Source organism: Cygnus olor, chromosome 4 (assembly GCF_009769625.2).
Source record: "Cygnus olor isolate bCygOlo1 chromosome 4, bCygOlo1.pri.v2, whole genome shotgun sequence".
Taxonomy (NCBI): Eukaryota; Metazoa; Chordata; class Aves; order Anseriformes; family Anatidae; genus Cygnus; species Cygnus olor.
The window spans coordinates 73,638,163-73,664,408 of NC_049172.1; the positions used below are offsets into that span (position 1 = coordinate 73,638,163).

General features: G+C 39.1%; 2 protein-coding genes across 5 annotated transcripts in view; one reads left to right on the forward strand and one right to left on the reverse strand.

Moving 5' to 3' along the window:
• CTNNA2 (catenin alpha 2) overlaps window positions 1–26,246 on the reverse strand; it is a 478,287-nt gene that overhangs the window by 143,410 nt on the left and 308,631 nt on the right. The gene's annotated exons all lie outside the window — the stretch shown is intronic.
• LRRTM1 (leucine rich repeat transmembrane neuronal 1) lies at window positions 10,614–14,828 on the forward strand. The gene is made up of 2 exons (XM_040555122.1): window positions 10,614–11,502; window positions 11,854–14,828. The coding sequence occupies exon 2, from the start codon at window positions 11,896–11,898 to the stop codon at window positions 13,369–13,371; it is 1,476 nt and encodes a 491-aa protein (XP_040411056.1). The 5' UTR covers window positions 10,614–11,502; window positions 11,854–11,895; the 3' UTR covers window positions 13,372–14,828.

Sequence of the window (26,246 nt, forward strand, 5' to 3'; positions counted from 1 at the left end):
GTCCTATATGAGCATAATTTATTTTAATACTGTTTCTGTGAAGTAAAAATGTCCACAGAGTAATAAAGTCTGGGTTGAAAACTAAGGATTTTACTAAACCAATAAAAGCATGAACATCTAAATCTGGCCTTAAACATTGCTGTGCCTTAGAACTTTTTGCAGTTGATTTTAAACAACAAATGTTTGTATCTGTCTCTGACCATAAGATGGAGCATCAAATAGCATCACTGATGCTCCAGACTTTGGTGGTTTGAGTTTCCTGCACGATTACTGAAAATGCTCTGTGGATGAAATAGGTAAACAAAAACAACAGCAACAACAAATCTGCTAAGTAGCATGTATTCTTTTGAAGTTAGACCTGCGTTTCATTTATATATCTATAGCTATCTATATATATATACTGTTCCTCCTTCCGTCCCTTTTTGACCATCAACTGCAAAATAAAACCTTGCTAGATAGTGGAAGTAATTTGAAAATTAAACTGCAGTCTTGATACAAAGAGTTAGAGAAAGGATCCTTTGTGTGCGTGTTAAGATCATTAGTCTCCAACCCAGGCAGAGCAATCACAACCTTTTGTGCCTGTTGATGTCTGGCATTCATTCACAGAGAGAGATGCTTTGTTTTACGTCTTGAAATTCTGCATGCAAGTATTTAAGTTGTGAAAGTCAGCAGAGGAAAATGGAGAAATAGACTCCTCTACACTGATGCTTTAATAATACAATCGATGGGACAGAATAAAAGAACAGAGGGGAATCTGAGAAAATCCTCATCTCTAATATGACGCTGTAAACCCTGGGTCCTACACTTCCCCTCACCCAAGACAATCCTCATCATCACCATATTCATAACAAAATATCATTTGCAACTTTTTAAAAGTTTAATCAAGTATTTACTGTGCACAGGGATAACAAATAATTTGACATTAAGGATGAAGAGATATGGATTAGATTGTTTAGTCAAGCTATCAAACTTAAAGCTAGCACATTGTATTTTCTGTCGATCCATTCATTTGTTTCACATTAAAAATAAAAATAAAATTGGGTACTCATCCTTTTTATGAAAACTCCTAAAATGTTTTTAAAAGTTATGGGGGATTCAGTGTGTGCTTTATGATCCAGGAGAATTTGTGCTTATGGGCTTTTTTTTTTTCTTTTTTCTTTCTGGTACTATTTGAGTTCAAATCAGTAGTGATATGTAGTGATTTCAATAAAAGTAAAATTGAAACACGTTTCTGTGAAACTTTTAGCCATTTATACAGATGAGATGCAGCAGGGAGGGGGGTGGGTGGGGGGGAGGGCACAGAAGATATTTCTAGTTTGAATGGAGATGAAATGTCAAGAAGACCGGAGTTGCCATCTACTGGAATGTGCAAAGAATGACAACTGACATGTAAAAATCCTGAACTGAAAGCATTGGTCAATGTAATGGTTTAGGTACACCGTATATTGCTTCATAATGAAATATATATATATATACATGTGAAGGAAACCCCCAAAGACGAAGAATTATTCTCCAATTTTAGATTTTGAATAAGTCAGAAGATGCATGAGGAGGTTGTGTTAAAACAATCTCATTTGTCTTTTATCCACATTCAGCAAAGATTATATTTATCACTTTTCATCAGAGCATAGATAATTCCACTTCCCAGTTTCAAAAACACACAAAAGAATGTCAAAATCTGAAAAGAGAATGGTAAATTCTTCAAATAGGACCATCTAATCACAGCTGCATTTTTAAATCACCACTTCTTAATGCAAGAAAATATTACGGAATATCCTCAGTTGATGAAACGATGACAGACATAACAGCAATCTTCTTAAGAGTTGCTTATCATCACAGACAGATACTCAATATTCACTGTGCAGTTCCAATAATATGCAATAAGTTCACATGCAAGAAAAATAATACTCTTCTGTTTGTAGACAATGTAAAGTAGATTTTTTATTTCCTACATACAAGTCATGCAAAAGATAATAGCCCAATTATTTACACAAGCAAATTCATAAAACAAATGTTTACAACCAGGCAGATAGATAGACAAACCAAACCTCTGCAGGACAGGTCAGAGGAGAAAAGAAAGCAAAAAGTCCTTAAAATGCTATGAATGAAATTGCACAAAATTAGCAGGAGACATGATATCAATGACAGCTACAGCCTAGAAATTCAGCCCATTTGTGTAGACACAAGCACAATGTGTCCCACTTCACAAGGCCAAAACCTAGATAAAATCAATTCAGATGCATTGAGATGTTTTGAAACCAGTTTATTATTTTCTTATATTTAGTAAGGATGTTTATTAGTCTATTATTAAATCTTATGTATGAAGTGATGGGACAGAAGTCTCTGACATGTGAACTGTATTACTATGATTAATGGAGTTCATACATAAAGGGTCATTTCTCTGGAAAACGTCAGATTGAATAATTACTGGAATTAATCCCAAAGGGCTTTAGAAAATTTTCTGCCCAGTTTCAAGTCACATTTTTATCACATTTTTCTTTTGACTAGAGGGCGATCTTTAATTGCAGTTTTAAGTAAAACAAGTACTGTAAGCAATTCATCAAACATTATGAAAAACGATGTATTTCTCTAACAGTCCTTGAAAGCAGCTAATTCACTTTTTACCATCATCTCTAGGCAATATAGCAAAATTCAATCCATAAATAAACTGGTTCTGTTCTGCCTCTGAAACAAAAAAGCATAGTATCCATATTTTTCATGCATCAGATTAGGTCTAGAATATCCTAGAATTGATATATTGGAATATTACTGGCAATATTATTAAGATAAGTAGAGAACAGATAATAACATTATTTGGTCTCTTGGATTTCTGAAATCTAATCAGTATTTAATGGACACAACGGTGCCAGAAAATCCAGAAAGTCAGAGAACATATCTCAAAAGACTCAGCTGAATGTGTTTCAGGGAAGTATCCCAAGGTCAGCATTACTTTGCAGTGCTGCAGAAGCATCCAGTGGGCTCCACAGTCCAGCAGACTGAGGACTGTGGAAAAACAGCACCTACCAAAAGTGCTGTTTTATTTCTTTTTCTCCCCCTTTTTATTTTTGGGGAGTGGAGGTGGGGGAGAATAACTGCTTTTTTAACTGCTGTCAATACTATTTTCTCTGGTCAGAAGATAAAGCAGCAAATACCTCCCAACCTCATTTGCTATCTCTATCATTAGGAAAGCTTCTTCCCATTACATTTTCAATATCTTCTGAAGCTCATTGCCTTCATGGTCCTCATGGCCAAGAAAACAGCTAGAAGGGACTTCTACTGACCTAATGTCAGTGCATGGTCCAAGCTCACCTAACAGGCTATAGGAAGCCAATGTGACCAAACCTCAATTGTACTGATTACTTTTCTGGTACAATTGTAATTCAACTATGCTCTTCCAGCATTTATTGCCGTGAGCATCCAAGCTGTGTTGATTATTACCATATTCATTAGGACATAGCAAAAAAGAGATTCCTGCCATGCTGAGTGTTATACAGGAAGACACAATCCTTGAAATCAAAGGCTGGAAACAGAAAACAACAAGAAAAAAAACCACACTAGATCACTAGATGTAGGAAGATTAAGGTCTTAGGAAAAGCAGTAAAACTTGATTCTGGCATATTCAGCAATCCCTATTGTAGCTCACATAGTCACCTTTAGTCCTCTACTCCCTTGTTCCCGAAGTGGCCCCACTTGAGCAACGTGTGTATAGATGCCAGTACAGGCTACAGGTGGATGGAGGATGATGCTGGGGGAGACCTGGGAGAAGGATCTCTGCCCATCACCCCCATGGCTGAGAGAAGAAGTGGAATCACTGGGTACAACATGCTGTGGGACACGAACCTTCAGCCTGAGTTTACATATTATGCCACAGAGGTACATAATTCAAGAGTTTCACACCAATAATTTCTCACATCTTTAGGATTGCTCTTTGGAATATTACCAATGTAATTATGAGAAATGGTTATTCTTCCACAGCCATGCATGAACATACAGTAGTATCCATTTAAATATATACACACATTTTCAAAGACAAAAATCTCTAAATAATGGGGAAAGATCTACAACATATCTTGAGCCACAGGCATTTCACGGATACTGACCTTTGATTTTGATTTAGAGGCTCTAACTAATAAAGTTTGGCACTACACCAAATCTGAAGAAGAAAATCAAGCACTCTCTTGTCAAATTATAATTAATTTGCACTACAAAAAAAAGAGCAGAAGTAAGCCAAGTGTTCTTTAAAAATGGTCTCTAGAATTCCAAACAAAGTAAAATATCGTATATCTTGAAAAACAGGCTGAGCCTTTCCAGTTTTTTCGAGTTGATTATGCATTTTTCCATTCACTTAAAATATAAACTGAGTAAAAGTTATAAAACTTATAAATTCTACACATTACATAAATATTGAAGAATTAAAATTACAGCAGTAGAAGAGGAAATATGATACAATTTAAACATATCTGAAGCAACCCCTGTGGTTTTATTACTATTTGCCCTCAGATCTGCTGTTTCACCTCTAAAAACATATATAATGTGTAGGTAACTTACATTTTTATTATTGTGTATGTGTTCCTAACATGGTTTACATATGCCTCTTCTAGCTTTTCAGGTAAATTCAGGATCTTTGGGATCTTTGGGTATGTTTACAGGGTTGAGTATACCTTTCTACACGTTTATTGAGAGTAAAGGAGCACCACAAACCTTTGATTACATTGTACATTTCTTCCTTATAAGACATAGAACTTTAGTGTAGACACACAAACACATTGAAATAAAACTAAACAAGAGGCAGGAAGGCACATTTCAAAGCCTACCATTGATTCTCACAAAACTAAATGAACTGTTGAGTAAAGCCGGGTTTCTAAGATTACGTATACACCACACACAACCCCCACCTTATGAAACTGCTTGATATTGCTTCAGTATTTTTAAGCTTAAAAAAAAAACAATGTCAAATTATTCTCTGTTTTTAGAAGTCATGACCATCTTTTGTTATGCCTTTAAATATGTCCTTCTGAGACTCCTGACCCATGATTATTGCTCTTAGACATTACATCAGTTGCAAATAATACGTAATTAAGCCATAAATATTTCAGGTAGTCAACAAAGCGTCTTAAGTTTGCAAAAATCACAATGACTTCGGTCTGAAATGTGAGGCTGCAATCTGCTTTATGCATTATGACTTCTCTGTAATGATTCAGATTCCTTCTAATATCCCAATGGAACGCAATAGAGAATCAAGCATGATTTCAACAATTTTTACTCTGAGTTTTCCCTTCAGATTATGGCTATCATCAGAGCAGAAGGAGAGAAACATAAAAACACTGTCTTTTCTAAGTGCCAAGATATAACAAGAAACACATTGAGAATAACTGAGAATAATGTAGTCTGCCAAAGAGCCGATTGCCTGTTTGCTATAGGCATTCTGCTACAGTCCAACATCTCTTTCCATGACTCCATAATCTAGTTCATATTGTTCTGGCCTTAAGTAATTCCAGAAGTCAGATCTAGGAACATTTCTGTAACTTCCAGGTAGCAGTATCCAAAAGCATAGTTTCCTTCCCCACAAAGCCTTTGGAGTCAATTGAAATGGTACTCTCTCTGATGGAAGAAAACTCAATAAAAGTGTTTATTTGATTCCAAAATTCGTGTTTCACAGCGACTTTAGCATCATCCTATGTTTGTTGTAGTTAGGTATCTACAGAAGACAGCATAAGGCTAGTTATCTTTTCTGATTGTACATTAAAATACATTTGGAAAGGAGCAACAACAACAACAACAAAAAGATTAAGAACTGTTTGTCTAATACTGAGAAGAACAGATTTTCTGCTCTGGGAAAATTTTCCAAGAGCAATTCATCCATTTGTAAAAAGACCTTCTAGGATACTGCCAGGAACAGCTTTTAATTTGTTCATCCTAGCTTTTAATAATTGATTTCATAAATTCCTCTCAATTCTCCCTATTTCCTGCAACTTAGAGTCTGTAAAGTGTTTACTGCCACCAAAATTATGTCCTCAATAAAAAACGTAACAGTTTTGCATCAGGAAGGCAATCCCAACGTAATATGAGTGACTTCACTACAGGAGAAGTTTGTTGGCATGGTTATATTTGTGTCCGCAGATGAGACTTGCCAACTTTCTGAGCAACACAAGTCATTCCTGGAGAACGGCACGTAGCACCTGTCTAAGTCATGGGCACATGATAGGTTTAGGGCCACAGCAGATTTGGCTACAGGTGATTTTTAAATATGCTAAGCAACTCTGCTATTCTGCCACTCTGCTGTGTATTCATGGTTCCACCATTTGAGCTCTCTCAAGTTTGATGAATCTGAGTAAATAGAGCAATGATAAAATAACCGACCAACCAAACAAAACGAGATGCAGTGGTGTTAGCAGCCATCTTGGGTTAGCTACATCCAAGTTAGAAAACAGAATAATTTCAGTGAAAACAAGTCCTGAAATGCAAATAAACAAGCATTTAGCATTGTATTTTATTAAAAAATAATCCTTATGAATGAACTAGAGAAGGTAGAAGAGGGCAAAACAGATGCATTCTGGTGTATGGATAGGCTGTGGCCCACTTTGCTCTTAAACTAATTGGAAATCAACTACTTTCAATTCTCTGGCACCTCCAGAAATGCTTGGGAAGATCTTGAAACAAACAAAACTTTTCTGAAGGTCTAACTAATAGATTTCTAATTAAATATGACTAACTAAAACCATCACAAATGCTAATCATTGCTCTCTACAAACGCTTCCTTCAAGACTTCCCAAGACATATTTAGAGATATAAATTAGCAAAAGTTAATTGAAAACCAAGGTAAAATTTTTCACTTTTCCTATAAACCAGGAGTTCCAACAGGCTGGCAACCTGACTGTAACACAACAGTCTTAACTTGACCAAGATGCTAAAAGATCTTCAGCAATGTGTTGATTAATGACAAAAGGAGATATTTTAAATTTTGTAACACAACTCATCTTTCCATTATACCTAGACATTCGCAACCAATAACACTGCCTAGAGCATTGACAGCACATTCAGAAATACATATGCAATTTCACAGATACCTAAGAGAATCAGTAACTCTCTAGCTTATTCTACTAAGTATTCTACTAGTAATGAACAGATGAGAGAGACACTTCATCTTATCACTAATACATATTTTTTTAAATTGACATTTTCACACTGCATTGACAATTCTGCACATAGGTCTCTTCCATGAGTGGCTTTATAGAGCTATACATGATTATCTGCTATTGAACATGGCTGATGATGCAATGGAGTGGCTGTACTGAGAGATAAAGTGTTTACCACATTGTCAAAAACAATAAGATGATTTACATTAGAATATCTATTGTTTAAAGGTAGTTACAAACTCAGTGTATCTGTTCTGCACTGCAAGAAATGAATGGCAATTATCACTATTACTTTAGCATCTTGAGTAGCCAGGGCTATTTTGGTCAAAAGCTTGTGTAATACAGTTCATTTTTACATTTGCTAAAAAAGACAAGTTATACAGGTGATGGACTTCTTATTACCTGAAACCCTAAATTCTATATGGAAGGAACAGCTAACCAAATGTCAGGGATGTTGAAGATATAAATATCAGAGAAATAACAGATTTAATTTGCTTTACTCAGTCACATCTTTTCCTTCCCTTTTCTGTTTTTAAATGTTTCTTTTATATGAAATGCCATGGTTCAGTGCACCTGAAAATTAAAGACTACTGTGTAAGATCAAGGTTTGAGTCTGTCCACTCATGAAAGGAAATTAAAATTACTACTAAAAGCCTCACTTTTTATTATACTGATAGAAACCACTCAGAAAATGCCGGAAGGAAGAAGTATACTCAGTACTTCATATACGTGATAAACATGACTATTTGCTGGTGGTGGTTAATACTTTCAAACATGTATATATGCATTTTAGACATTAGGGACCAGATTCTGATTTTGCTTGCTCTGTCCCAACCCCATTCGCTTGTGATGTCTCCAGTTAATAGCTTTCCACCTAAACTTTCTAAAACTTTACTTGAGTTGTTCTTCTGTAACCTACTTTACATTGATTTAATCAATCTCCCTTAAATACATATAAACTTAGTCTGTGCTTCTTAAAATGATCTATAATAGCACATTTAATAAAGCTAATGTAAATCCACTAATTTATAGAGATTTGCCAGAGGCTTTGAAACACCAGAAAATGTGTAAACTTAACAGTTTGGCTGTGATAACAGCTCAGACAGTAGAAATTAAGCCCTTTGCATTGCAGTCATGCTCAAAGTGGATTCCTAGTTTTATTGGAAGAAGTACATCGCAAAAAGTTTAAAAACGTAGAGAGAAACAAATTTACAAAAGGTAATTCAGAGCTAAGCCATGTATTCACCGAGGTTTGTCTTTTCAGATCCCCATGCCCCATTTCTCACACTTGGTTACCACTCTGCCTCAGCATCACAGTCCCAAACGTACACTGAGGTCTCTCATTTTAAGACTACCTGGATTGTTTTCTACAAACACATTTTTGGACAAATAAGAGCAGAGTCTCTTGTGCGATAGAGCTCTGACAGAGCTGTGAGATTCTGCTTAGGGCCATTAATTCTGGGTCCCTAATTCTAGTTGTCAGCCTTCCAGCTGATGCTATATGGGTTTTCTACTGTCTGCTCTAATTTCTACCTCTGGCAACCAAATGATAATAGATTATACGCCAGTGTGGGAATAGGCAGATTGGTTAGGATCCAAGCTGTATCCCAGGTGATAGCAAGAAGAAGCATCACAGAAAAAAGTATTCAGCCCTTCACATTGATGTATCATGGAGTTTTATCTCTACCAGAGGAATTCTTCGCTTTATACATAGAATTTAGATGGTAACTAAGTGATCATTATCGTCATCTGATTTGCAGAAAATGTCAGCTTTCCTTCCAGACAGAGATGAAATTTTTAGGGCTACTTTTGCAGATCTGTCTCCAAATTGTTATATGGGAGAGGGAATTGAGACCTACCTCATCAAGACTTGCAGGGTTGCAGTCTTTCAAGTGAAACAGCCTCATCGTTTTGAACCTTTGATCACTATCTGTAAAGTTCAAATCATCTTTTATTTTATTTTATTTTTGCTAACTGCATCCAAATATTTGGGATTGCAGTCTGGAATGCATTCTCGCACAAGAGCTTTTTTAGTCATTTCTCCTGCTTCTCTGCTCTTTATCCTGCTTCTGTCGTTGCTTTCCCTCCTGCTTTTGTGTACTGAGAAACAGAATTAAGGTGTACTGCAACCAGTGGACACTTGCATAAACAGCCTGCTTTGAACAAGACAGCACGATCTTGGGAGAGGAGGAACACATTCAGCTTTCCTGCCCAAACACTAAAACATACAAGAGGTTCATATGGTGTTAAAGCACCACATTTTTTGCTTTGAGACCCCTGAAATGCAAGGGCTGTGAATAGCAGAAGAACATGAATAGACTGGATTGGGAACATTAAAGCACATTGATTCCCAAGTTCTGAGACTGCACTCAAAGTGGTTTATATTTGTAATTTATTTAAGAATGGTTTCAGCAAATACATTTCTAATGAATCTCTTTCATGCACTTTTATGAACAAGAGTCTAAGTTTTCCACGACTTCTGCAAAAGAACTTTTACTGCATCAAATCACTGCATTCCTTGATCTATATGAACACACACTCACAGCAGCCAGCCACACTCACACACGACGAACAGCTCCAGCATTTCATACCTCTGCAACAAATACTTCAAAAAGAAGATTTTTAAAATTAGCATGGCTGTGAAAAAGCAAGGAAATGAAACAGTTTTGCCCTGCCTCCGGTACTTCGCAACCGATCTTGACTTAAAGAGAAAAGTAGCACAATCTTCTGCAATACTTGTATTTCCATGTGAAACTTCTTCATAGAGGATTCATGCAGAACCGTGAGCTGTCAGCTCTGATCGCATTCACCAGCACACAGGCTTTAGACTCTATTTCATAACACGAAAAGATGGCCAGCGTTTTCCTGACAGAAGTATTGTATGTTTTTCAGTCGGTAAAAATTAGAGAGAGAGCTCATTGTCGATGCATTTCCCCATAGATAATGAGGACTGCAAATTACCAGGCAAGGATTTTTTTTTTTTTTTTTTTGGTACGTGGAACAAAAAGCAGCACAATCTGCAGAACTTATTAACTGATTGGGTTTTCCACCCCTTCTTTGCATGCTGCCGACACAGCCAGAGCAACCTATATGCTGATCTTATTCCAAAAGCACAGTATTCTTTATGCTGCAAGAATAATAGTTTTGTGTGCCATAACGTACACTGCAAGAAAAAAAAAAAAAAAGCCTTTAGGAAAGGCATGTGCTGAACACACACAAAATATGCAGGATGGAAAACGACCAAATGTAATTAAAGCTTATATGAAAGCAGACATTCCTATTTGCAGAGCTCTGGCTGCATTTCTATGAGAAAGAATGCACAGAATTTCAAATCATGCTCTATTTAGACAATGTCAGAATAAAAACACATTTCCCCCCACCCCCCCCACTCCGAAGTCTCTGAAAGGCAAATCTCATCAACAGAATTAGAGAGAAAAAGCAATCCAAAGATACTGGTTTACATATTCCTTCCCAACCAAGAAATCAAGTATCTCCCTCTCCCGGCTAATGGCTTTATAAATTCAGACTTTAAACAAAAGAAAAAAAAAAAAAGAAAAAAAAAGAAAGAAACCTAATTCTCAAGCTTCCTACTTAGCACTGCCTCGCTGTTGATGATTTGTGCGGCTGTGTGTGCGTGCGCGTTTGAGAAATGGAGAGATAGGCTTAAAGTATTTTCCATTTCATCAAAGAGCATATATTACTTTCCCGGTTCGCTCCGGCGTTTGGTTTTATGCCCACCCCTTTTCCATCTGCCCATGTCTGAGATGCACAGTGCAGGCGTACAATCATGAGCAGCTTACGACACTCAGTGAACACTAGGTGCCTCTGCATGCTCTACCAACATACTGCTCGGCTGAAGGGAAGGGATTCTTGCTGTCTCTCTGCTCTAAGCATCACCTAACAAGCAAAGCGAACAAAGAATGGGAAATAAAGCTACCCTTAGCCGGTCAGTGAATGCATGGTAATCTCTCTATGGAGTAAAGGTTGTGCCGGTCAATGGTCGTTGCAAATGATGGACATTAAACAGATTGCCAAATCCTGTGGAGTCGTTAGTAAAGAGTTTGGAGTTTTTTTCACGCCACAGTGTTAACTGCAGAGAAAAGGACAGAGGGAGAAGGAGAAGATCAAGCTCATGCACATAGTTCTGAAACTTGCAGGTCCTAGGAGTCAGCTAAAAAGCTAGCTGGACAAGCCTTGAGCTCTTTGAGCAGAAGCGAAGTGAGACATTGTGAGCTTGCCAGCCTTGCACAGCACTGAAAGGGACTGAATTTGTAGCACAGAGGGGTCTTTTTTAGCTCTGCATATAATTAGTCCAAACACAAAGGAAGCAACTGAATGGAGGTTGTCACTCTCTGGAAAAGGGTGGGTAAGACACTTTTTAATTAAATTCTTTCATGAAGAAAGATTTTTTTCTTTGCTGCAGCCTTTAACATGAACAAAATCACTATCATTTTACCTTTGAATGTCTGTGAACTTTAATGCTGCACAGCTCCTGCATGCTGTAAAGTGAAATATTTGGCTCTGTGTTTGTTGTTTGCTGTTCTGCTTTGGTTTTGGCTTTTTTGGTTGTTTATTTTTTATTTTTTTATTTTCCCTTAAATAAAATATGATGTAGAATTTGAAAAGATTCAATGGACATTCTCGAGCATATTTGGAAATATTCTTGCTAATGGATTTCCTTCTTATCGGTCTCTGTTTAAACTGGCTGCTGAGGAAGCCCCCGGGGTTGATATTGTGTACGCTGGGTATCTTTTCTAAAATGCTTCCAGCCGTGAATAGTGGGTGTCCACAGCTATGTCGGTGTGAGGGCAGGCTTTTGTACTGTGAATCACTGAATCTCACAGAGATGCCTCGCAACCTGTCGGGCATGATGGGCTTGTCTCTGCGGTACAACAGCCTTTCAGAGCTGCATGACGGACAGTTCACAGGGTTAATGCAGCTCACGTGGCTCTATCTGGATCACAATCACATTTGCTCAGTGGAGGGGAATGCCTTTCAAAAATTGCGGCGAGTGAAAGAGCTCACCCTGAGTTCCAACAAAATAACCCAACTGCCCAACACCACGTTCCGACCCATGCCAAACTTGCGCAGTGTGGATTTATCGTACAACAACATCCAGGCGCTGGAGCCCGACCTGTTTCACGGGCTGAGAAAACTCACGACATTGCACATGCGGTCGAACGCCATCAAGTTCGTGCCGGTGAGAATTTTTCAGGACTGTCGCAGCCTGAAGTTTCTAGACATAGGATACAATCAGTTAAAGAGCCTGGCTCGAAACTCTTTTGCAGGCTTGTTCAAACTCACCGAGCTGCACCTTGAGCACAATGACTTGGTGAAGGTGAATTTAGCCCACTTTCCCAGGCTCATCTCCCTGCACTCGCTCTGCTTGCGGCGGAATAAAGTTACCATCGTCGTCAACACTTTGGATTGGATATGGCAACTGGAAAAGCTGGATCTCTCTGGCAACGAAATCGAGTACATCGAACCTCATGTCTTCGAAAGCGTGCCTCACCTCAAGTCCCTGCAGCTGGACTCCAACCGGCTGACCTACATCGACTCCCGCATCCTGGACTCCTGGAAGTCCCTCACTAGCATCAGCCTCTCCGCCAACACCTGGGACTGCGGCCGCAACGTCTGCGCCCTGGCCTCCTGGCTGAGCAACTTCAAGGGCCGCTACGACAGCAACCTGCTCTGTGCCACCCCCGAGTACGCGCAGGGCGAGGACGTTTTGGATGCCGTGTACGCTTTCCACTTATGCGAGGATGCGGCGGACCCCACGAGCGTCAACACCCTCTCCCCCGTGACCAACAACAGCGACCAAATGTTCGGCTATGGCTTGGCCACCGCCACGTCCAACGTGCCGGATGCCGACGAGGAGCCGACGACGTACGCCATCACCGTGACGCTGCCCGGCGAGAGCGCTGAGAATGCCGTGCAGATTCACAAGGTGGTGACGGGGACCATGGCGCTGATTTTCAGCTTCCTCATTGTGGTTTTAGTGTTGTACGTCTCCTGGAAGTGCTTTCCTGCCAGCATCAGGCAGCTAAGACAGTGCTTTGTGACACAGCGCAGGAAGCAGAAGCAGAAACAGACCATGCATCAAATGGCTGCCATGTCAGCCCAGGAGTATTACGTTGATTACAAACCCAACCACATCGAGGGAGCCCTGGTGATCATTAACGAGTACGGATCTTGCTCCTGTCACCAGCAGCCAGCGAGGGAGTGCGAGGTGTGATTTGCCTTGGGGATTTAAACAGTGTGCAACCAAATAGCGGCGTGCAGGCAGAGAGCGGAGCGGGGGGTTTGCTGGGCTTTGCTGAGGATTTCACAGGCACTCCTCTGCCGAAATCGCAGGAGGAGCTGCCGGCAGGACTTGATATTTTAGCTTTATCGTGTCTTAAAATCTTCAGGACAGCCAATCTTAAGATTTCCTATGCTAATACTCCCTTTGAAGATCTGTCAATATTCAGGAAACTGAGAGTGTAAAAAGGTACCGATTATTGATCTTTTGTAAACTAAGGAAAATGTTTAAAATAAAAAAAAATAGCATTTACAGTTTTTACAGACTGGTGTATATTACATAAATTGTTCCCTGTATACAAAATGCAACAGTTTAACCTCTTTTCTCTTCATTCTGAGTGTTGAAATGAAAGTCTGGAAGCAACGAAGCCACGTTAAAAATAGACAGATGAAAATTAACCCGATGGCTTCCCATTGTAATTATTACACATTCACGTACATGATGTTACTGGCGGTATGAAGCATGACACTGGAACTCTATTTTTGTTAATGTGCTACCTGTAACTGGATGTCAGCACAGCAAGGAGCTGGTGCACCTCAGAGAGGCTCAAGTTTTGCCCGTGTCCCCGGGACAGGATTTCTGAGGCTTTTTAAGCACAGCTCACTTGTAAGTTGCTGTAAGATCCCTAAAAAACTGCATCGTAACCCCTAAAAGTATTTTGTATCACAACTGATCATATTGCAAAGTCTCTTTGAAAAAAAAAATAATAATGACAAAACTCAAACAACTGAAACACTGCCGAAAAAGTACTAGTCATCATTTTGTTTAAGACCAAAAAAAAAGATGGAAAAACCTAAATTAAAGGGCTTTTACTAGCTTTTCCCACTTTTATGCTTGTTCTGAGACATGCCAAGAGCAGAGAAACCCTTGCTTTGTGCACTGTAGAGCCACGATGAGAGGAGGGGAGCAGAAGGGGCTCAGTTCTCAGTGGTGCAACCTGTGTGTGCCGGGCGTGCAAAACCTCGGCTGCCACGCTGCGAGGGGGACAGAGCCATCCGCGCACACTTCTGGGCTCTTGAGCAAAGCCACCCTGTGCCCCTCACTGCCATCACCAGCCTCCGCTAATAAAACCACCCCGAAACCTCTGCAGAGGCTGAGAGCATAGGCACCCTCCCTCCTAATGATCGAAAAGACGGAATTCATGGTTACGAGCAGTCATTTGGTAATGTAGAATCACACGGCTGTTTTATTCTGATTGCCCTTAAATAAAGGCTTCCTTTCCTCGTATTTCGGGTTTTTCATTCCGGTATGTGAACAACCTACTGCTTGATCTTTGGAACAACTCCTCTCATACTAATGAAGACAGGGCAGTTTTATAACAGCAGGCAGAGCACCCTGAATTTTTCTTCATATAGCACAACATGCTAGCAAAACGTAAAGTAAAATCAAGAACTGGGTAACATTGCTATGCTTTGTACATATTTCTCTATTTTTAAGTTGCCAACAATGGAGGAAAAGATGAGAAATCTAACATCTGTTTTAATTTAACATGGGTTTGGTTTTTTTATAGCCTCCAAGTGCCACCTATACTCAAAAGCCTACAACAGACTTATAAGATTAGGCACAGATCTTATTTTTTTTCTTGTTTCTCCTGCAAAGCAACTGTTTCTCCAGTTGTTTAGCTGCTAATTTTAACTGTAAAGAGTGAATTTTATATATTTTTATCTAACTGACACTATTTTGGAGGGTTCCAAACTTTTTTCCTCTATTTGGTACATCCCTCACCCTGTTTAATATTAAATATGAAATAGCCTCTTAACATTTTTTATTTAATGAGACTATAACATTATCAACGAGACCAATGAGAGTATATGTATTGGGAGAGGATTCTTTATGGGAAATAAACTTTTTTATTTTGTTATTTATTTATATATATTTTTAAATTAAAGTCACTGAAAATTTACCCACAGCTTTGAAACAAGCAGTCACTGTCAAAGCGAGGCCTTTCTCTGTTCAAACACCTGCACATTTCTGTTTCTGTGCCTCAAACCCACATGGGCCTGATCCACCCTGAAACTCTCAAGGGACCTGCAAGGCAGGGTGCCCACATGGGAACCTAAGAGCAAAGGTAGAGTAGGTAAGGAGAGAAAATACCTTGTGCCATGCTAACTGAGGGCCAAAACGTGTATTTCCCTCTGTAACCTCCCTCTGAAACCAATAGGGATTTTAACCGAAAGACTAAAAAAACAAGGCTAACTTTGGGCTGTGTTGTATGCTCCTCAAATCACCACCCAGCACTGCAATCAGAAGGACTGATTACAGCTAGATGCCAGCAAGCCTCCAAAAGCAACCATGACGGCTAAAATATTGGCTATGTATGGTAAAAAAAGGAAACAAAAGCTTTCTTTCTGTAGTGACCCCCTGTTGCTACAAGGAAATGTAGTAGTGCTGTCATGTTTTTGGCCCTGCAAATCTGATGCAAAACTGATCCCGACAAACAATCGTCCTGTGGTTGTATTTCTATGTATTTTTAGCATATTTGTGGGTTGGATTTTAAACACGCCAGTGTTTGCACCCCTCTGGAAGTATTCCCTCTGTTTATTGGTGTTAACAACGTCGAGCAACATTTGCAAGACGTGAGCAATTCCGCCTTTGCAATTTATTCATCTCTGTGCTTCATGCGTCTTGCATCAGCAGCTCGAGTAAACCGAACAGAACATTTTGCTTTAAAGGTGCAGCGATTTCAGAAGGGAGGGCTTAATTTCGGTACTGCCTGTTGCTATTTCTCCCGAAGAAGAGGTAATGACCACCGATGACTTGCCACCTCCAGCAGGATGATGGATGGATCCTCCATGGAGAGGACAGCGCTCACTAAATGGCAGAAAATGAGGTGTTTCACAACCTTCATGAAAAACATCTTTTTGAAGGGTAATGTCCTCTGGAGACAACCTCCTGATGATCTCCAGAAACTGTCTGAAGATCTGGCAACCCCTCTGCTGGTGGAAAGAGGGGGGGTCCCTGGGTGTCACTTGTTACATGGCACAGAGTTGTGCTCCTGGCTGCCCACATCTATTCTGAAAGTTTACCTGAGAACTACAAGGACAATAAAAAATAAATGTGCAATATTTCATTTCAATCCAGCTATTACAAACCCAGTTATTCATCCTGCTCCAGGCTGCTTGCATTGGTATATAAGAGAATTCTTATATTTATAATGTATTTATGGCAACTGCAGTGATTTTCCCTCACTCCTCCTTTCAAATTTCATGTTTACCAACTGTCCAAACATATGTCATTCCCTCTCTTTTGATCCCCTTATCCTGGCTTACTATACGGCAAAAAAAAAAAAAAAAAAAAAAAAAAAAAAAGAGAGAGAGATGCTTTTGGGGTTAGTTGTGACAGTTTCTTCTTCAGGAGATACTTGGGGAAAATCAAAGGAATTAAAATATTTTAAATATTCCCCTTTTATTGTTCCACTTAATAAGGCTAATGTTCCTTTTGTAATTAGGTAATTAACATTTTTTTTTGGAAATGTTTTTAATATGTAAGACAGGGTTAAAGGCAAGCTACAGAACTACCTTTTTGAGGCTGGTTAACACTCTCAGTGTTATAGATCTCTAATATGCAATCTCTTGCTGCTAGTATCAATACACACTCATAGTGCAACCAGTGATGAAGGAACTGTTGCTGTGTATGCTTTGAATGTATATAAGGGATGATTTATTTTCATTTCTGTCTTTTTTCCTTTCATTCTGTACTAAAAAAAAAAAAAAAAAAAATGATATGAATCCACAGAATCGATGCTAATGTACCACATTCTGTTTCTGGCCTGAATATATAAAATACAAAGAAACTCTGTGTTAAAGCTGCAAATTCCCTCCTTTACCACGCTGTTAGAGTACTGCAGGGAGCTTGACCAGGGGGATGAGCTGCTTCTCTGTGTCACAGCCGTACTGAGATGCTCTGCAGCAGGCTGAAGATGCAGTCCCATGCCTGGGTGGCAACTGCCTTGCACACGTGTGCAGAGAAAAACCATTATTGATACCTAAGGATATTTCTGTATGTTTTATTAGATGCTCTGTGCTTTTAGAGCAAAGGCATCAAGGAGTACTTGAAGTGTATCTATTTGATCATTTTCTTTGGCTCTGGTAAAAAGCCCCTCATTCGCTTTTGAGATGGACTAAATTTGTTTCTTGTACGTGTCTGGTTCTGCACTGATAGCAAAAAGATGCTCTGCATACCCCTCCCCTTCCCTCCGGCTTCTCCAGTGGTATTGGGAATGGCAAATAAGAAGTATTTGATTAGGAAGCTTATTGCTAGTGCGATAATAATAATAACAAAAATAATAAAAGAAATGAAGAGGAGACAAAAGATGAGAGAAAAGACTGGAGAAACAACAAGTAAATGAGGTTGTGGCTGGCTTCCTCTGCCTTTTCTTTTTTAAACATGGCAAATCTGAAGGCCCAGCACAGATGAAAACCAAGACTGATGGTGGGTGGAGAAAGCAGTTTTTAAAACTGTGCAAGCAGGGATGAAACAGCTTCTGGAAAGGAGGGCACCGCACCAAACACTTCCACAGAGCACGAAAGAGAAAAGGACAGGGCGAGGGCAGAGATGAAAGGAAAGACGAGAGCCGGTGAGAAGGCGAGGTGACCACCGCGCACGCGAGGTAAATGAGATTTTTCAGTGCCTTCGCCTCCCACGTTGAAGCCGTGGTGAGGACAAACAGCAGTGATTTAAGCAAGATACCCAGCATCTCTTTCTGCCTTCTCAAACACACACACGCATTTGCAGAGGAGCACACGGACACGCTTTCTCAGACACCCGCGGGCAGCCCCATCACTGCCTCTGCCATGAACTTCTTCCCGGGCAGCTCAACATCCCCTCGTCCATCAGGTTGTTCACTCTTCCGCTGCTTCTTCCACTCACTTTGCTGGCTGGACTTCCTACCTATCCCAGTCATGGCTCACCACACACTTCCTAGAAAATCAGACTTTTATAAGCCACATACCTCATTTTTTCTGTCCTCTAAGAAACCCCCATTTAGAGAGAGGGGGAATCGTGTACTACAGCAGATTCTCCTGCTAATTATATCCACGCTCATTTTCCCTCATATTCGACTCCTGTATGCACAGCTATTATGACAAACATATCTGAGGTATTTTTGCTGGGTTCAATTTATCATTATGCACCAAGGTTATACTTTTCCTTGACCTGCTCAACCCAGTCTAATATTAACAAATTGAGCATTTACACGAGCTCCTTTCCAAGCATGATGTTGATTAGGAATTTAGGAAATGCTGGTGATTTAAAGATTAACCTTTCATAGAATTACTGACATAAACCAGAGCTATTATGGTATTAGGAGCAACTATTCAGAGCATATTCTATGCGAAAGAAAACCAACAAAGCACATTTAGAGCCATGGAGCCATGCAAAAGACTTTCCATATTATCAAGTGATTTCTTTCCTTTTTTTTTTTTTTTTTTTTTTTTCCAGACAAAGCTGGTGAAAGGAAAGAAGTAAGTGCAATCTACCTCTAAAGTTATGTAGAGGGAAGCAAGGCTACAAAAATAATATAGAATCCAAGCAACAATCTTCTGCTGGCATGACAGAGCCTGTAATCGGGTGGGTGGCTGTGAAGAGCCGAGCTGAATGCTGCAAAGCACTGTAATTTTATTGCACTGTGGCTGCTTTAAAGCGAACACATTTGCAATGAAATCTGTATTTCCACGAGAACATGGCAATTGTTTTTGTTACAAAGATAACGTCACTTGTTGGCATTCAGACACAATTATTCAGCCTTTAAACCAATTACTGCTCTATTCGCCTTTGCTGGTGCGATAGTTGGGCGAGATGGTCAAATGTAACAGGCTGCAGTGAAAGGAATTCGAGTTCAAAGGACCCAGATTTGCATTGCAAGAGAAGAAATTCAGTTTAAGATAAACACCAGCTTTTCACCTTTTACTTCACTTTTCCTCATCCCAGAAAATCCACGTATGCACATCGCTTATAGAAATCAAGAGATAATTGGCAGTGGCGAAAGAATAACATTGTGAGTGCCTGCACTTGGCAAACAGCACATACTACTGTGCTCAGGCACTTTTTATTTTAAACCATTTCGCTGCTCTCATGTTCTTCACATCCTCACCAGACGCCGTAACTAGTGCCAGGGATGTCTTTCAGCACGGGTGCTATGGGAACCTGACCGATTCGGTTCCACGTCTGAGCTAAGAGAGCCTAAATCTGAGATTTCAAAGGTAATAGGTAAGTACAAAAATCGGCTTCATCACGGAATTGCCATTTTTAGTACAGCAGATTCATCTGACTGACATGGGTAGAAACTAAGCTCATTCATTGCTAACTTCGTTCTGGCCTTTTTTTTTTTTTTTTTTTGAGACACATCCTTGTCCTAACAGCAAACGAGAGCATGACACCGGAGAGAGGTCTTAAAACTGTATTTTCAGTAAAATCTGAGACTAAACATAATAATAATGCATGGACATATCAATCTGATTAAAAGGGTTTATCCAATAAAGGCAATTCAGTTTATATATAGCAAATCTCACTAAAGCAGCACACCTCTGTACCCTAGTGGTTACAAAAAGGTATGAGCAAGCATCCTGATAGCTGGGGCCTCAGCTTGAAAACAGGTTTCTGAATATCCTTTAAAATACATACTCTCCCTCTATTTTTAATCTCACTTTACACACTCACCCATTTTCCATTCCCCAAACCTCACAGGCAGAGTGAATCGAAGGTTGGTGGAAGAAAACCTTAAAAATCCCAAACTAAATGGCAAGGACAGCCCACAGCTGCTGAATTCCAGAGGTTTGGGCTCTTTTACCAACTGCCAGCCGTTTGAAACACACCTGCAATCAACCCTGTTTGCAAGTCAAGAGCTAAAGAAAGCTCCTAGGAATAAACCTGAACCTGTCTCTATTCAGTGCCTCTGCTGACCGTCTGGCTTGCTAAGGGAGCTTGGTAAATATTAACGAATGTTAATAATAATGAGATAACCCACCTGGGGATTTTTTGCCCCCTTTTTATAAACTTGGCTCCATTCTGAAGTTTATCTTGACGGAAAATTTACTTCTCCGATCCAGATTATTTCCCAAAGCAATTTTCCAATTGCAAACAGAAATTTATGGCTGCTGCTAAAAGGTTTGCAATCCCGGTGCTAAAGAGGCCACCGCATGTCAAATGTTTACCTTAATTTCATGTAAATGTCATTCCATATTGGACATTCTATATTTCTCTGCTGGCATATGCAGCTGCCTCCATCTTCATGAACCTTCCCTTCGCCCCGTAAGTACCCTCACAGCAGCCCAGCACCCATTGCTGCTGTCAGATCAAATTCCCAAACAAATGTTAGATGCAATGAATTTATCATCTAATTGCTGTAATCTAATAAATTGAATGTGAATCCTATGGCCCTAAACATGCAAAAAAATGATGGAGTCAATAAATGAATAAGAAGTGCATCTGAAATACACTCGGGGCAAGAGGGAACCCACAAAACAAAAGACTTTGCGTAGGATGAGGCTTAAAGTTGCAGAAGGTGAGGGCAAAAAGGTGTTGTACAGAATGGAGAAAATCACTGCTAAAAGAAAAGGGGACGGTGCCCATAGCAAGTTAATCAGGAAGAGAATTAGGTGATAACTGACATAAGAGACACTCGTCAGGGGATGACAAAGCACTGTGGCAATATTTCATGACATAACGAGTACAGACAAAAATGGGTTTGCAGTGGGGAAAACAGCAGTCCATGAAGTCCAGTGAAGCTGAACCCAGAGCTCTTCCCTTGGAATGTGGATTGTTTTGGGGTTTTTGTTGTTGGTTTTTGGGTTTTGTATATTTTTTAAACATCTAAACTATTTTAATTCTATCCGTTATGCACAGAACGTCAAATATGCTGAACCAAGTGTTGGTGTTTTTTTTTTGATGAGTGGCATGTCCAGGCTCAAGTAAACCCAATTGTGTTGTTTTTGTGCATGTATTTCCCTCATTCCAATGCCTGTTAGGCATTACACAATGTTATTCTAGTTGGAGGAACAAAAGGTCTTCCCCAAAATGTTCCCCTAAGAAGTTTTATGATGTTACATTCCATGTCTTTCTTAAAAAAGGGAGTTGAAAAGTTTTCTATTTTTTCCCTGGTTATGATTTCCTATTATGTAGAATAACCTAGCCCCGATCTGTCATTTTTCATTAGCAAAGGAGTCAAGCTATGGTTGTTAATGACGACTCCTAATGAGGATTTGATGAATAAGTCCTGGAAAATGAAACTTGAAACAAACACTTAAATCTACCTCAAATCTATTGTTTCCAGGTAAGTAAGTTGTCAGTAAATGGGAAATAAAACTTAGAGCATTTAAAGCAAAGTAGTGCATTTAAAACCGTAGCTCATTAGGTCCAAATGGTGTTTATCAAGAAACTAAAAAATAAAATAAATAAATGTATGAACAAAGCAGAGGAGCTAGTAAAAAATGCAGATTTCTAGTAAATGTAGCTGTTGCATCAAAAATGGGATGACTGAAATGCATTGCACTTCCCCTACCTTACATCTGAATAGAGATGACCGTAACGGACTGGTAAATCTTATCTCAGTAGCTGTTAAGTTAGATCTATTAAGGTCTGTAATATCATGCAATAGGGAGAAATTGGCTAGTCTGTGGAGCAACAGCATGCTGCTCTAATCCATTATAACCCGTGCTTTGGGGCTACCTAAGTGACATCCAAAACCCGGCAATTTTCTATCTGGTCTTCCCAAGAGCTTTTTACAGAACACCTGTAAAAGACGTTCAGGCTCCCATAAATAAGCTAAGCTCCACGGACATAGAAAATTAGCTAGGTGACCAAAAATACAGTGGCCTTTTACTCAGTGCAGCAGAAACAGGAGCGTAGCATCCTCCCAAGGCCAGGGCTGCTGAATCATCCTAGCAACAATCAGGAAATGTTTGACAACACATTTCAAATGACAGATTATTTATGCTGCAAAAAGTAATGAAAATCAGGAGGATGTGCAAAGGGACTTCCAAAAGCTGAAGATTGCATGGGTTGAAATTTGGAATTGTGAAATACAAAGCAAAAGACAAAATATAACGGAAGCTGTTCATCCATGCCTTGGAGATGGGAGTTATATGCAATAATTGGACAACTGTCATTTCAGATATTGTATTGAAAATTTCTGCTCAGTGTGTGGAGGGGGAAAGGAAGGAAAAAGAAAAGTGAATAAACTTCTAAAATGTATATACAACTAAAGAGCACTTAGAAATTAAAGATTGATATTGCTATGCCTTCAGTTAGGAAACTGTCCCTAGTTCTGCTAAGCATAAATTACGAAATAACATAGCTGCATGATAAAGATAAGCTGCTAACAAGTGAAAGGAGGAAAGATTTGGGAAAGTTTGTGTGTAAGGAGAGATGCAAAGAGCCGGGACCTCCAGCTGCAGCAAACAGCAAAACGCGTACCCATTCCCCCTCTAGCGGCCAGTCCACACAGGGTTACTGCAGAAATTAATGAATCACTCACTCAATCCCAAAAGCGAGAGGCAAAACACTGCCAATTGATTTTAAACCATACGCACGCACGCACCCCCTCTTTTTCATTCCACTCACAATTTTATATGATTTCAAATTATATTATTGTTATTATACTATTCCTCATCAAACTGCCTGCCGTACTCCTTTGTCGTTGCTTGTCATTAGTCGGAGCTGGAGCTGTTTTACAGCCGAGGTAATTTTTTGTGATATGCTTGTACCTACCTGCAGGAGGAAGATATGGAGTGTGACAGAGGCCACTGCACAGTTTAGCAACAGAAATAATCATAAAGTAAAAACAAAGCAAACAAAAAACAAAACAAAACAAAAACCCAAGCAACTTTGGAACTCATTGTAGAACACGTCACTAATGCAAAAAATAAAATAGATAGTTGTATAGAAATGGGAACACTGAACTAATTGAGTACATATACCCCCAAAATCTTTTGGATTAAAAAAAAGTGATTTTTTTTTTAGGACCAGCGGCTGGGACAAGGCACAACATGGAGTGGGCTTGGTCTTTTTTATTTCCCAATCAGCCTGCATGACCACAGGCACCTGGGGAAACTGAGGCTGGAGGAACCCTTCCCAACCCTGTGTTCCCAACATATACAGGTTCTCCTTGGTCTGTCACTGCTTCCTCTATTTTCTCTAGGACAGTTGCAAAAATCATAACCCCTCCCCCACTTTTACCAATTTCTCTGCACAATGCAATATAACAGACCACTTTTCATTTTCATCTTTTAGCAATCTAGCACCTTTTGTGGACCGAAGGAGTCTGAGATGCTAAGCTGGATGCAGAAAGAGGTGCTGATGAGGACTGAAAAGGAGCGGTGCTCTGTTTCTGATTGAGATAATGACAAATTGCTCATTAGGAGTATATTTTTTGTCTAATTTTCTGTTCTTCACAACAAACAAACAACAATAAAAGAAAAAAAAAACACAAGAAACCCAGTGGCTTGGCGCAGAAATGAACATCCTCTGGTTGCACTTTCAGGGACCTACTACATACTCAAGATAATAGGCTCTGTATAAAGGTTGTGGTTCACAGGGAAGACGAGAAGTGGAAAGGGATTATGTTTTTCTCTTGTAAAATCTTTCCATCAGTTACGTTTCTCAACCAATGCTTCAAACCTTACAAGTGTTTTTTTTTCCATTACAGGTTAATTCATGTATAGGACAAACAGATGAATTAAGTAACCCTTTCTGCTAATGGTTTGCTAAGGAATTGCCCAGGAACATGTTTATGATTAAAGCTTATAACACACCGTTATTTTTGTAATTCACCTGTATTATTTCTAATAAATAAAGCAACGATATATGGTGCTGCACTGCTCTTCTATAGGTTATTCAGAAATTACCAATGAACCACCATAGATTATGCCTTGCTGTATCTTATGGTGGCTTTTGGTGAAGACTGAATATTAGTTTAGATGGAACTCACAGCTGGCATTTCTATATTAATTCGAATATGTTGTTATTAATTTGTTCAGCTGAAACTAAAGAATAACACAATAAACAAGGCACAGTTTGACTTCGCATGTCTCAAAGTAAAAAAAAAAAAAAAGAACCTATTTCCAATGCGTCTTAATAATTTTACCTAATTAAAAATATTTAGAAAACAGATTATTCAAATGATTTGTACATAATAATGTGAGCAATTTGCTCTTCCAGCATAAAATGAATTCATTACTATCCACAGTCAGAGCAAATTTGATAGTTATAGTCTATCCTCTACTGATGCACCTACAGACAATTATATTCCTAATATTCACTGTCAAGACAGTTTCAAGAGTAAGAATATAAGGAACTGTACAGACAATAGACAAACAAACAAAATGCAGTTGAGTACTGTTAGGATGGGCACAAGATAAGAAGGAAAATCCTACAGAGAAACCTAAAGACAGCTGATACGCTGCTGAATCTCAGAAGAAGACTTCCACGCTGATCCACTAAGGACATCTCTTTTTCCACCAACACTTACAGAGAGGCATATATATATTTCTGGCACTTTTAAGTGATGGCATACGAGTGGCTTGGAGCATTTGCTAGAGCACAACATATTGAGTGGGAATTTTTAAATCATTTTTGAGTGCAATAATATGCCTATTCATAAATATTTTTTCCTAGATTTCTTCTCACAGTAGACAAAAGAGAATCCTCAATTTTTAGCTGATGAGCCATAAGTCTCTACAAATTTAAGAATGGGGGCTTCTTCAGAATGACAGCCTGGTGTATACTGTGCTTTCCCTTGAATGACATTACTGGGGTAAATTAAGTGCCAGATTCACTGCTTATTAATTAACAATATCAACAATTCTTTCTGCATTACAGATAACACATTTTACAGACAACCAGAAGCATTTTCATTACAAAACTTATCTCTAAGGCTCTTTCCTGTGCCTCTGTCTGCCACAGTAATATAAATAAATAAATAAATCATAATTGCGATGGTAGATCATTTTTCCCTTCACTAAAATTAAATCTTAAAAGCCATTTAATTAAACTGAATGATAACTGAATGACTTTAACCATCCAAAGAATTCAAACGAAGGATGCTCTCTCCCCAGATACTAAAACATGGCACAACGTTTTGCCACGAAGCGGCAATCCTTAACAAGGCAAACTATTCTGAGCAGGCATTTCTTATCCGTAAATAACCTCCCTGCAATAACGTCATTTCTTTTTTCTTTTTCTTTTTTCACTCGCAAGTTTTTACCTTTGTCTGCATGTCACATGCATTTACAACACATTCTTCAGTCAGACCACATGCTCTGAACAACAGCAAAATGTCAAAACAAGGTCCAGATTGATTTTTTTAATATATATTCTCACTGACTTTAGTAAAAGAAGGACTATGTTTTACGTGAACTACCTGCTTCAGGTGTGTCTTACAAACACTACTCTGTTTACATCATTAAATCAGCCTTGCCCCAGCTGAAGCTTTGCAATATATAATGCATACATGCTTTTTGTGCAGCTTCTGTATGATGTTCAACTCTATACTTAAAAACTGTTTCCAACCAGCAGTAAACACTTAGTTCGAGCAATTTCCTTTTCTTTTTAAATGCTCTATTTTTTCTGACTTCAGAAGTTGTATTTAAACGAGAGCTAACCATATACGAGTTTCTTTTCCCCTCCAGGAGTTAAAAGGAGAAAGTTTCTTTGTATTTCAGACGTAATTTGCTAAGTCTCTTATGCCTGTATTCTGTGCTTCCAGAGGAATAAAGAAGAAATTTAACCACTGAAAGAATAGGAAAATAGATTTGCAGATGTAGCAATCTTGTAAAACTCAGAGTTCTGAAAAAAAAAAATCACACTACCACCAA

What these genes read in the sequence shown, in the direction of transcription:
- LRRTM1 (XM_040555122.1), top strand. Translation starts at nt 11,896, where the DNA reads ATGCTTCCAGCCGTGAATAGTGGGTGTCCACAGCTATGTCGGTGTGAG.